This window comes from Hypanus sabinus, chromosome 11 (assembly GCF_030144855.1).
Source record: "Hypanus sabinus isolate sHypSab1 chromosome 11, sHypSab1.hap1, whole genome shotgun sequence".
Classification (NCBI taxonomy): Eukaryota; Metazoa; Chordata; class Chondrichthyes; order Myliobatiformes; family Dasyatidae; genus Hypanus; species Hypanus sabinus.
In genome coordinates, this window is record NC_082716.1 from 12,585,987 (window position 1) to 12,600,003 (window position 14,017).

The window sequence follows — 14,017 nt, forward strand, 5'->3', positions numbered from 1 at the left end:
AGGTACACAACATCCACTGGCTTGCCCTCGTCTAACATCCTTGTTACACCCTCAAAAAACTCCAACAGATTAGTCAAGCATGATTTGCCCTTGGTAAATCCATGCTGGCTCAGCCTAATCCTATTACTGCCATCAAGATGTGCCACTATTTCGTCCTTAATAATGGAGTCAAGCATCTTCCCCACGACTGATGTTAGGCTAACAGGGCGATAGTTCTCCGTTTTCTCCTTCCCTCCCTTCTTGAAAAGTGGGATAACATTAGCCACTCTCCAATCTTCAGGAACTGATCCTGAATCTAAGGAACATTGGAAAATGATTACCAATGCATCCACAATTTCCTGAGCCACCTCCTTTAGAATCCTCGGATGCAGACCATCTGGACCCGGGGATTTATTAGCCTTCAGTCCTACCAGTCTACTCATCACAGTTTCTTTCCTAATGTCAATCTGTCTCAATCCCTCTGATATCTTATGACCCTGGCCCATCCATACATCTGGGAGATTGCTTGTGTCCTCCCTGGTGAAGACAGATCTAAAGAACGCATTAAATTCTGTTGCCATTTCCCTGTTTCCCATAACAATTTCTCCCAATTCATTCTTCAAGGGGCCAACATTGTTCTTAACTATCTTCTTTCTCTTCACATAGCTAAAAAAGCTTTTGCTATCCCCTTTTATATTCCTGGCTAGACTGAGCTCATACCTGATTTATTTCTCTCCGTATTGCTTTTTTAGTTAAGATCTGCTGTTCCTTAAAACTTTCCCAATCATCTGTATTCCCACTCATCTTAGCCTTGTCATACTTCTTTTTCTTTAATGCTATACAATCTCTGACTTCCTTTGTCAACCACTGTGGCCCCTTCCACCTCTTTGAATGCTTCCTTCTCATTGGAATGAACTGCTTTTGCATCTTTTGTATTATCCCCAAGAATATCTGCCACTGCTGATCCACTGTCTTTCCTGCCACGGCATCCGCCCATTTAACTTTGGCCAGCTCTTCCCTCATGGCTCCGTAGTCTCCTTTATTTAATTGCAACACTGACACCTCTGATCTGCCCTTATCCCTCTCAAATTGGAGATAAAAACTTATCATGTTATGATCACTACTTCCTAATGGCTCCTTTACTTCAAGATCACTTATCAATTCCTGTTCATTACACATCACCAAATCCAAAATAGCCTCGTTCCTGGTTGGCTCAAGCACAAGCTGTTCCAAAAATACATCCCTTAGACACTCCACAAACTCCCTATCCTGGGGTCCAGCACCTACCTGATTCTCTCAGTTCACCTGCATGTTGAAATCTCCCATAACGACTGCATTACCTTTAAATCCAACACATCATTCTCTGCAACTTCCACCATCTTCAGCAGGATCCCACCACCAAACATATCATTACACTCACTACCCCCCACACTCTCCACAGGGATGACTTCATCCGTAATTCCCTTGTCCATTCGTCCTTTGCTACTAATCTCCCTCTTGGCACTTATCCCTGCAAGCAACAGAATGCTGCACCTGCCTATTCACCTCCTCCCTCCCTTCCATTCTGAGCCACTAACAGTCCTTCCAGGTGAGGCAATGCTTCTCCTGTCAATCTGTTGGGGGTCTTCTACTGCATCCAGTACTCCCGATGCAGCTTCCTCTACATTGGTGAGACCCAATGAAGATTGGGAGACTGCTTTGTCAAGCACCTCTGCTCTATCTGCCAAAAGTGGAATGTCTTTGTGACTAACAGAAGTTATTCTTTTCCCCATTCCCTTTCCAACATGTCGGTCCGTGGCCTCCTCTTTGGCCATGATGAGGCCACTCTCAGGTTGGAGGAACAACACGTCATATTCCGTCTGAGTAGCCTCCAACCTGATGGCATGAACATCGATTTATCCAGCTTCTGATAATTTATCTCCTCCCCTTCTCTCTTCTTCTATTCTTCACTCTGGGCTCTTGCCTCTTCTCCTCACCTGCCTATCACCTCCCAGTGCCTCACCTCCTTTCCTTTCTCCCATGGTCCACTCACCTCTCATCAAATTTTTACTTCTCCAACCATTTGCCTTTTCCACCTATCACCTCCCAGTTCTTACTTCATCCTCCCCCTCTTCCCCACTCACCTGGTTTCAGCTATGACCTTGTAGCTTGTCCTCCATACCCTCCCTGCCCCTCACCATCCTATTCTGGCATCTTCCCCCTTCCTTTCCAGTCCTGATGAGGAGTCTCTGTTCGAAACATTGACTGTTTGTTCATTACCAAAAATGCTGCCTGACCTGCTGAGTTCTTCCAGCATTTTGTGTGAGTTAACTGAGCAACCCGTATGTCTTTGGAATGTGGGAGGAAACTGGAGCACCTGGAGGAGACAGTGGCAGAGCTGAACTTGGGTGGCTGGCGCTGTAACAGTGTTACACTAACCTCTATGCTATAGTGCCACCTTGGAGTCATAGAACTGCCCTTCAGCACGTCTAGTCCATGCCAAATAATTACTCTGCCTCGTTTCCTCAACCCACACCTGGACTATAGTCTTCCATCCACGTACTTGTCCAATTTTCTCTTCAATGTTGAAAACTAATCCTCATTCACTTTCACTGGCAGCTCATTTCACACACTCACCGCTCCTTGAGTAAAGAAGTTCCCCTTCATGTTCCTCTTAAACATTTCACGTTTTCCCCCTTAAACCCATGAGAAAAGCTGCTTCATTCAACCTACCTCCATCCACTCTCCTCTCATTCTCCTGCACTCCAGTAGATAAAGTCCTGAAAGTGGACAAAAAACTTGCTCTCCCTCAACTCTCTGGAGTTTAGAATGCGTTCATTATCTTCTGACTGTACATGTATACAACCCAGATGATATTCCTCCAGACCACAGTGTCCCCACATGGTGTATCACACACAAAACAAACCAAAATATTACATTATAAACAAGTTCTAAAATACAATTCAAAATACATGTAGTAAAGCAGTGCAGGTAAACAATAAACAGTAAACACCTCAATGTCCTGGTGATGAGACCTCAGTGGTGGCAGGGTAGCCTGAGGGAGGAAGCTGTTACCCAGTTTGACAGTTCTAGTCCTGATGCTCCTGTACCTCCTTCCTGATGCTAGTGGGGCAAAGAGATTGTGGTAAGGGTGGCTGGGATCCTCAACAACGCTTTGGGCCCTTCATCTGCAATGCCCCCAGTAAATGTCACAAACGGGGGAAGGGAGCCCCTGATGATCCTCTCGGTGGTTTTTAACTACCCTCTATATGTCTTGTGGTGCAATGCTTCACACAATGATGTAGCCAGACAGGACACTCGACGGCGTTCCTGTAGAACCTTGCTGGAATGGGACCAGGGAGCCTAACGTGCCTCGATCTCACGGAGAGCGTAGATGCTTCTGTGCCTTTTTGATCAGTGAGGAGATCTCATTAAAACCTAAAGTGCCACCAGAGCCAGAGGGAGCAGATTCAGGGATGGTATTTCACTTTGCTGGGATATTCTGGAATCTGGGGTGACAATCTCAGTGGGGCAAGATATGCCTGATGAGGATGAGAAGTGTCCCCAAACAGAGGACACTAAACCTACAGGGTTCTCCACTACAAAATAATGGTTGAGGCCAAGTCACAGAGCCTACTTAAAAAGGGAGATAGATTGCTAGATACAAAAAGGCAAGAAGGGATTTGCGGAATGATTGGAAATATGATACTGAGATATCATGAAACTCAATGCCAAAGGAACAAAATTCCTTGAGAAAATAACAGGATAGACAAAGGAGAGTCAGTGGATGTTGTTTATTTGGATTTTCAGAAGGTGTTTGACAAGGTGCCGCACATGAGGCTGCTTAACAAGATAAGAGCCCATGGTATTATAGGAAAGATACCAGCATGGGTAAAGCATTGGCTGATTGGCAGGAGGCAAACAGTGGGCATACAAGGGGCCTGTTCTGGTTGACTGCAAGTGACAAGTGGTGTTCTGCAAGGGTTGGTATTGGGACTGCTTCTTTTCACGTTATATGTCAATAATTTGGATGAAGGAATTGATGGCTTTGCGGCCATCTTTGCTGACGATACCAGATGGGGTGGGGGCTGGCAGTGTTGAGCTGCCCCTCCACCTATATAATACCTACAAAAGAGCAAGAGAGTCTGCAGAAGGACTTAGATTGGGAAAATGGCGAAGAAGTGTCAGGTGGAAAATAGTGCAAGGAAGCGTATGGTCATCCACTTTGGTAGAAGGAATAAAGGTGTAGATTATTTTCTAAATGAGGAGAAAATTCAAAAATCAAAGGTGCAAAGGGACTTAGGAGTCATCGTGCAGGATTCCCTAAAGGTTAACTTGCAGGCTGAGTCAGCAAAAAGGAATACAAATGCAATGTTAGCATTCATTTCGAGAGGATGAGAACATAAGAGAAAAGATGTAATGCTGAGGCTTTACTGGGCATTGGTCAGACTGCACTTGGTGTATTGTGAGCAGTTGTGGGCTACTTGTCTAAGAAGAGATGTGCTGGCATTGAAGAGGATCCAGAGGTTCATGAGAATGATTCTGGGAATGAACGGGTTAATGTATGAAGAATGTTTGATAGCTCTGGGCCTGTACTTTAATGGAATGGGGGGGGGGGGATCTCATTGAAACCAATCGAATATTGAAAAGCCAGACAGAGTGGACATGGAGAGGATTTTTCTATAGTGGTGGAGTCTAGGACCACAAGGCACAGCTTCAGAATAAAGGGATGTCCGTATAGAACAGAGATATGGAGGACAACACGAGTGAATCTGCAGATGCTGGAAATAAATAAAAACGCAAAATGCTGACAGAACTCAGCAGGCCAGACAGCATCTATGGGAGGAGGTAGTGACGACGTTTCGGGCCGAAACCCTTCATCAGGTTAGCCAGAGGATGGTGAATTTGTGAAATTTGCTACCACGGATGGCAGTGGAGGCCAGGACTCTGAGTATTTAAAGCCAAGGTTGATAGTTTCTTGGTTAGTCAGAGTGTCAAATGTTACATGGATGACAGAAAAGTGTATAGCTATGTTGGAGGGAAAGGGTTAGTTTGATCATTGTGGGCCAAAGGGCCTGTACTGTGCTGTAATGGTCTATGTTCTATGTTGAATGCCCTGACTGATGAAGGCCAGCGTGAGTTCACTCTACCACTGGCACACAGTGGCAGCAATCCGTGCCATCTACAGGACGCATGACAGCAACTCACCAAGACTCCTTAGACTGCACCTTCCAAACACACCACCTCTACCAGCTGCAAGGGCAAGCACATTTAAAAGTACAGGGAGCTCCACCACCTGGAAATTACCCCCCAATCTACACATCATCCCAACTTGGAAATCTATTGCCCTTCCTGAATTTTGACTCAGGAATGATCTCCCTAATAGCGTTGTTTGGGTGGGTTGGGTGAGGAGATACACCTCTACCAAAGACAATCCTTCCCTGCTTAGCCATGCCCCCCCCCCCCCATTCACGGTCACGTGAAGCCATGGGCACAGGTGGTGGATGGTTGCAGGTGCATATCACAAGTCCTGGTTATGTGACCACACTACGACCCCCGCCTCCCCAAGTTTAGAATGAGAGGGGCATTTAATATTAGAAGATCGGGAACTCTGAAATTTGCCGTTGAGTAAAGTTCCTGCCAATGACAGCCTGTTGGTTAGGATTCACACTAGCTGAGTGCAAGTTAAAATGACCAGTTTATTCAATAATATCAAACAAAGGACAAACTGCGGAGAAACAGGCCATTCAGCCCCACTAGTCCATACACTCAATGAACCCTGTCCAACTTCGCAAGCAATGTGTAATAAAGGTAATCATTCCTAATGTCATGTTATACATGACAACAGTTTGTGAACAATATAATACAAATAATTATATGCTTTCTGTAATTTGTAGTTTCTCTACTATAATGTATTGCAAAGCAACAAATTTCACAACGTATCAGTGGTATTAAATCTGATTCTGATTTTTTTTTAATATAAAAAAGGACAATTTCCTGTGGCTAACTACTGGTTGGGTTTGGGGAGGAAATATTCAGGGGAGTAAAATGAAAAGTTATTTAGAAGGAAACAACAGAAAGACTGCTGTTTGTCTCTAAAACAGGGGTTCTAGCCTTTATGCTATGGACCCCTACTGTGAACCAAGGGAATCCCTACTCTAAAATCAACCTTGCAAATAAAGTACTTTGTAAACAATTAGTAATTAACATTATCAACCAGAATCCTGGAGTGGGAGTAAGGCCATTTAAAACATTGATGTACAATGGTACCCACTGAACGTCACTACCCTGTGCTTTAGGAGGTCCTGATACACAGAAGTGCTTCACAGAGCTGGGATCATTACAAACCTGCCCATTTTGAGACCTTACAAACCCAAGTTCCAACCCCCAAAAAAAAAATCAGTACATGCACCATTGGAAGCTGTGGCTGAAAAGACCAAGTACACCCAAAATTCTTGCCGTGAAGCAGAGGAATAGCTTCTTCCTCTCCATCATCAGGTTTCTGAATGGCAATGAATCCATGGTCCATGTTCACAACATGTTCAATCCATGTTCTCTTTTTTTTTTGCTCTCATTTTGCAGAACTCAACTAATTTCACTCCTGCTGAAGGGTCTCGGCCCCAAACATCGACTCTTCACTCTTTTCCATCGTTGCCGCCTCGCCTGCTGGGCTCCTCCAGTATTTTGTGGTTTGCTTAGATTTCCAATATCTGTAGATTTTCTCATTGTTGTCATTTAATTCATTTATATATATGTTCATATTGTAATTTGTGGGCTTTTTAAAAAAATTATGTATTGCAATGTTGATGCACCATCAATAACTCACACTGAGACGCAAGGCGAGATATCGGCTTTTATTGACTGGAAGAAGGAACCAGGAGTGAGTGTCCATCATACTAAGTCCTGGAGACTGAGGCCGAGCGTCAGGCCTCAGATCGCCTTTATACAGGGGCCTGTGGGAGGAGCCACAGGAGCAGTCAGCAGGGGGCGTGTCCAGACAGGCACATAGTTCACCACAAATGTACTACTGCTGAACCACAAATTTCACATCATAGGCTCGTGACATTGAACCTGATTCTGGGAATTATTCCCATGTCTCCAAAGATTTTGCACCATACTTAGTGTGGTGAACCACATAGTAGCATAGCAGTTTGTCTAACATTTGACAGCCCCAGCGACTCCGGTTCAATTCCCACACTGTCTGTAAAGAGATTGTATATGTTCTCCCGTGTCCACGCAGGTTTTCTCCGCATGCATCGGTCATCTAACTCGCACGCCTTTGGACAGTAAGATTAATTGGTCATGTGGGTGTAGATGGACAACTCAAGCTCATTGGTCCCGTTACTGTGCTGCATCTCTAAGCAAATAAAATCAAAATGAAATATCTAACGTCCAAATCCAATGAGTTAGGCTATTTGATCAGTGGAATCACAATCAGCAGCGTGCTCAACCAGACCTGGTCATAGTAGTAATGCAATCACTCCAGTCGCGTTTGATGCTCCCTTAAGTGGTTGTCTATTAGGTCTTCAGATGGCAGTAGAAGATGGTCCGGGATCAATATAGGATTTAATCTGAGATGTTATGGCGGAGTCCCTTAAAGGAGAATGGCTGAGAATGGCCAATGTGGGGATGACTGATACACAGACAGCCATCATACAAGTCCTTGACAGATCAGAGTCAGGGTCCAAGACGACTGGGGACCCTGCTCTCCTGCAGCCTTCTTCCACCTTCACTGGCATTGTAATGTGTCATCATCTTCTGCCAGCTCCACCATTGAGGTCTAGGTTGGATCGCTCTTTGTCTGGAATCTTCCCCTTTGACCTTACCGCCGTGGGTGACCCTACCTCCAGGCGGCATTGCTCTTAAGAACTCACAAACTTCTCCACCATGAGAAGGTACCAATCCTCACAGAAACTTTCCAGTTGAGATCATAAACACAAGAGATTCTACAGATGCTGGAAATCCAGAGCAAAATTCAAAAAATGCTGGAGGAACTCAGCAGGTCAGGCAGCATCTATGGACGCGAATATCAGGTTCTGAAGTAGGGTGTCAACCTGTAATGTCAACTGTTTATTCCTCTCCAAAGATCCTGCCTGACTTGCTGAGTTCCTCAAGCATTTTGTATGTGCTATTCTAGTTGACAGAGATAAAGGTCTTTAGTTTTCCCTCTAGCTTAAGTATAGAGGTTAATAGCCTGGCTTTCTACCCGCATCGAGCACTCGAAATGTCATGGTAAAGAAGCTCTTCCCTCTGTTGTGGAAATGGAATGATATCTCCGATCAGATCCAGTTTATTGTCATTTAGAAACCACAAATGGTCAGGAGGAAGAGTATAGGAAACTGATACAGGACTTGGTGATATGATGCAACTCAAACTACCTGTGTCTCAATATCACCAAGACCAAGGAGATGGTGGTGGACTTTAGGAAACCTAGGCCTCATATGGAGCCAGTGATCATTAATGGAGAATGTGTGGAGCAGGTTAAGACCTACAAGTATCTGGGAGTGCAGTTAGACGAAAAGCTAGACTGGACTGCCAACACAGATGCCCTGTGCAGGAAAGCACAGAGTCGACTGTACTTCCTCAGAAGGCTGGCATCATTCAATGTTTGTAGTGAGATGCTGAAGATGTTCTATCGGTCAGTTGTGGAGAGCGCCCTCTCCTTTGTGGTGGCGTGCTGGGGAGGCAGCATTAAGAAGAGGGATGCCTCACGTCTTAATAAGCTGGTAAGGAAGGTGGGCTCTGTTGTGGACACAGAACTGGATAGTATAACATCGGTGGCAGAGCGGAGGGCGCTGAGTAGGCTACGGTCAATCATGGAAAACCCTGAACATCCTCTGCACGGCACCATCCAGAGACAGAGAAGCAGCTTCAGCGGCAGGTTGCTGTCAATGCAATGCTCCTCAGACAGGATGAAGAGATCATTACTCCCCAACGCCATTCGGCTCTACAATTCAACCACCAGGGGCAAGATATGTTAAGTGCCGGGGTTAGAACTGAGCTTAAGTTACCACTCAATGCACTTTAGTAATCTATTTAAGAACTTTTTAAAAGCTATTTATTAATGCTTTTTGGGAGGGTGATTTTAGATGTATATCATATTTATACTGAGTTAAATACTGTATGTAATTAGTTTTGCTACAATAAGTGTATGGGACACTGGAAAAATGTTGGATTTCCTCTTGGGGATGAATAAAGTATCTATCTATCTATCTAAATGCAATGCAGTTAAAAAATCAGACAACGTTTCTCCAGAATGATATCACAAAAGCACAAGACAAAACAGACTACACTAGAAAATCCACATAACGTTTGGCAATCCCCAATCCAGAGTCTGGAGAGGCTGCTACGTATTAATATTGTGCTACCATCTTAGCGAGTTTCCCAGAAAGGAGCTCCAATTCCACCAGACAAAACAAGACCAAAAACTAAAGCTACAAGACCCGCACAAAACCACATAGTTACAACAGTGCAAGCAATAGCATAATTGATAAAAAAAAAACAGACTATGGACACAGTAAAAATAGTCCAAATATGTTAAAAGACTAAAGTTCGAAAGAAACCACCACACAGTTTCCACAAGTCCTCAGAGTCCCGGAGTGTAGGTAATGTATGAATATCAATTTGTTATCACTGACATAAGTTATAAAATTTGTTATTTTGCAACAGCATAATACATAAAACCTTAAGTTACAATAAGAAATATTTTTAAATTAGTGCATTAAGAGAGCAAAATAGTGAGGTAGTGTTCATGGACCATTTAGAAATCTGATGACACAAGGGAAGAAACTGTCCCCAAAATATTGAGTGTGGGTCTTTTGGCTCCTCTGCCTCCTCTCTGATGGAGGATAAAGGTGAGGAGAGGACATGTCCTGGATGATGGGACTCCTTTCTCATATACGCTGCCTGCTTGAGGCACCACCTTTTGAACAGGAGTTCCCAAATTTTTTTATGCCAGGGATCCTTACCATTAACCAAGGGGTCTGTGGACCCCAGTTTAGGAACCCCTACTTTTGAAGAGGCCCTTGATGACAAAGACAGTTGTACCTTGATAGTACTGGCTGAGCCTACAACCCTCTGTCGATTCTGAGCATTGGCCAGGAAACATTACTAACTCCTCCAAGTGTATATTTCTGTGTGATGGCAAGTTCGATATTTGGGCTGTTGTGAAGATGCCCCTTATGTGCACCATTTTATACTCTGCATCATCCAGAAGAGTTACTTTAATCTCAACGCAGTTTTATGTTGACCGTGTGCCACAGCAGCATAGCACTACAACAGTACCAGTGACCTGAGTTCACTTCCCACCACTGCCTGTTAGGAGTTTGCACATTCTCCCCGTGAACGCTTGGGTTTCCTCTAGGTGCTCAGATTTCTTCAGACATTCCAAACAAGTGTAGGTTAATTGGTCACATGGATGTAATTTGGCAGCATTATTTGGCAGTGTTGGGCCGGAAGCATGTTGTTAGTGTGCTGTATCACTAATTCAAATAAATGTTATTTTAAAGGCATGTACCAATCTGTCATCTTCAGAATTAGGGAATATATCTGCATACGAACCACGATGCAGCAACAATGCAAGTTAAAGTTAACCCCAACCTGCAGGTCAATATAACCAGTGCATCCGTCCAAATATACGGATAGGACTAGTCTACCTCCCTCGAGTGTAGAGGCGGAGGGTTAAACCACACAGAGTATTGTGTTCAGTTCTGGTCACCTCATTATAGGAAGGAATTGGAAGCTTTAGAGAGGGTGCAGAGGAGATATATCAGGAAGCTGCCTGGATTGAGGATAGGCTGAGAAAACTAAGGATTTTCTAATTGGAGCGAAGGAGAAGGGGAGGTGACTTGATAGAGGTGTACAAGATGACAAGAAGCATATATCGAGTGGATAGCCAGAGACTTTTACCCAGGGTGGAAAAGGGTATTATGAGAGGCCATAATTTTAAGATGATTGATTGAAAGTATAGAGAGATGTCAAGGCAAGTTTTTTTTTGACAAGAGTGGTGGGTGCATGGAACACCCTGCCAGTGTGGTGGTAGACCCAGATATATTAGGGACATTTAAGAGACTCTTAGATAGACACATGGATGAAAGAAAAATGGAGGACTATGTGTGAGGGAAGGGTGAGATTGATCTTGGAGTAGGTTAAAAGGTCAGCACAACATTGTGGGCTGAAGGGCCTGTACTGTTCTGTGTTCAGAAAATGATTGAAGGATTTGATTGAATGGCTATAAATCAGGAAGAGAACTGGTCAAAATGGGAGTGCAGAATATGAGGTTGGCGGTGGTGGGGGAAAACATTGGGAGCAAGATGAAGATGTTCAGATTTAGTGTAAAGAAGCAACACATGAAATGCTGGAGTAACTGCGGAACAGTGAAGGGTCTCAACACAAAAGACCAGCTGTCTATGTCCCTGCACAGATGCTGCCTGACCTGCTGAGGATAGGGCATGGCTGAGTCAACGCTTGGAGTACTAATGCATAAGAACAGGCCTTTGTGCCCACCTACTCCTCCGGCAATTTGTGTATTGCTCCAGAGTCCCAGAATTTGTGGTCTTTTGTGTCGCCTTCTTCTAGTAGGCACAGGGATGAGAGTAAAATGGAGGACTATGTAGGAGGGAAGGGCTAGATTGATTTTGGAGTAGGTTAAAAGGTCGGCACAACATCATGGTTCAAAGGACGTACTGTGCTACTCTGTGCTCTAGGACTAGTTTTAGTTGTCACATACAGGAAAATGCATTGTTTTGCATCAAATCAAATCAACAAAGGCTGTGCTGGGGGCCAGCCACAAATGTCACCATGCCAACATAGTAGGCCCAAAAATCAATAACCCTAACTGGAATGTGGAGGAAGCCTGAGCAGCTGGGGAAAACCCACATGATCATGGGAAGGACATGCAGACTCCTTAGAGACAGTGGCGGGAAGCGAATCCCATTCTTACAGCTGGCGCGGAAAAGCACTACGCTAACCGCCATGTTACCGTGCTACCTACGTCCCTCGTTCACACAGTGAGGACTGAGTGATCACAGCAGGAGTCCGAAAACCAGCCCAGACCCCCAAAAGTTTGAGGTTGCTTGGGCAAAAGAAATTGGAACTCTATAAAATATTTTAGAAGAACAATATTAAAGGCACAGAACACAAAGTTGAGTAATTAGAGTTAAAACATCAAGCAAATGGAATGGTACAACAAGCTTAAGATACTAAATGACTGACCCATGTTAAAAAAAGGACTGAAGAATTTGAACTGTCACCATGGCTAAATATAAACTGTGGCAGTTATACGCCCATGTGGAAGCTGCAATTATTTTTATGTGCACTGTCAGCCATGCCAAAATGTCTGGGATATACTGATGTTCTCCTTTGTTAGCCCTATGGGAGAAATTACCTTAAAGTCCAGGGCAGGCACAAATATGAATTCAATTTGAAGTGGTCGTGGGTTTCAAACCTGTGAAGTATCAGAGTAACGTGCACAGCTGGAGGGTGAGATTTCCTGACAAGTCAGCTAACTGAACATGCCCAGTGGAATTATCTTCAAGCTATTTTAGAAACCTGATGGAACAGAGCTGTGACACTTGTGTAGTAGGAATGTTGCGCTTGGTGACTGACGGCTCTGTTGCTCGTTCCTGTCACAAGAACAGATCAGTGTTGGATGGGACTATAGAATTATTATTTTCCTTGTAGTTTAACTTTCTTATGCTTTTTGTATACTTATCTATGTACATGTGATTGTTCAGTGTGTTTTGTTGTGGTTATGATTGCTTTTATAACTTCTTAGCTCCAGTGGTGGGTATCACATTACTTGAATGGGGCTATCTGATTGGTTAACTGTCATCTATGCAAACGCAATGGAATTAGCAATCTGGTACAAGACCAGACTACGTTGGATTGGTCTCTTTGCCTCTTCTTTGTTCTTTCCCCTTGCCACTAGGCTCTGTCTTTCACTCTTCCCTTCCCCCCTTGTTTCATTCTTATAATGTTTAATAAATGATTGTAAGCAACAAGTTTTCTGCCTCATTCTTGACTGCCAAAGAACCTTGGGCCGAAAACATCAGGGTCCAACATCAATTAATGGATGACGACATCATGTAATAGTTATTTACCAATGTTTGCATTCTGGAAGCATATCATATTGTTCTGACTCCATCCTGTCAGTGGCCAAGTTTAGAACTCTTATTCTCTTGATCAAGTTCATTCACTTCCTCATGATCTCCTCCAAAAACTGAACACAACTTCGATTTTAATAGAGAACACTACAGGCCCGTCGGCCACCATCTTGTGCTAACCTTCCAACCTACTCCGATCAATCTAATCCTTCCCTTTACACAGCCCTCCATTTTTCTGTTATTCGTGTGCCTATCTATAAGTTTCTTAAATACCCCTAAAGTATCTGCTTCTACCACTGTGGTGAACTACATATACCTGTCTGGACACGCCCCCCTCCCCCCGCTGACTGCTCCTGTGGCTCCTCCCATGGACCCCGGTATAAAGGCGATTGAGGCCTGAGCCCTGGCCTCAGTCTCCAGGATGCAGTTTGGTGGTCAATTGCTGCTTGTTCTTTCTTCCAGCCAATAAAACCCTATATCTTGCCTCACGTCTCGGAGAGTTATTGATGGTGCATCAACCACCATCTTTGGGAGGGTGTTAGACACATCCACCACTAGGTGTGAATCTCTTTCACCCCCTACCATCAGGCAGAAAGTACAAGTACAAGAACTACTGAGCTGGGTAACAGCTTCTTCCCCCAGGCCGTGAGGTTTCTGAACACCCTGTACCACTCAGTACACATCACTTTTGACAGCGCCAGTAACAGTAGTACAGTTGTATACTGAACTATGTCACACATATACTTTGTCAATTTGCATATCCACAGATTATCTATTAATATTATTGTGTTATTGATTTTGTGCTGTATGTGATATACTGTATTTTGCACTTTGGTCTCAGAAGAGCTTTGTTTCATTTAGCCATATATAAGTGTATAGTTCATTAACAATCAACATGAACTTTAATTGTGTAAGAAAAGCCTATCTTTGACATCTTCCATTCACCTTGCAATGGT

General features: G+C 43.9%; 2 protein-coding genes across 5 annotated transcripts in view; both read right to left on the reverse strand.

Moving 5' to 3' along the window:
* nexn (nexilin (F actin binding protein)) overlaps positions 1-14,017 on the reverse strand; it is an 81,236-nt gene that overhangs the window by 57,947 nt on the left and 9,272 nt on the right. The gene's annotated exons all lie outside the window — the stretch shown is intronic.
* miga1 (mitoguardin 1) overlaps positions 1-14,017 on the reverse strand; it is a 180,542-nt gene that overhangs the window by 14,843 nt on the left and 151,682 nt on the right. Inside the window, exon 17 of one of the 2 annotated variants that reach the window (XM_059983783.1) lies at positions 2,236-3,081. The exons of the other annotated variant lie outside the window; for it this stretch is intronic. Coding sequence (XP_059839766.1) covers positions 3,048-3,081 — 34 coding nt within the window. The 3' untranslated portion in view covers positions 2,236-3,047. Of the gene's footprint in view, positions 1-2,235; positions 3,082-14,017 lie in introns of those variants that run through there. 2 annotated transcript variants of the gene reach the window in all.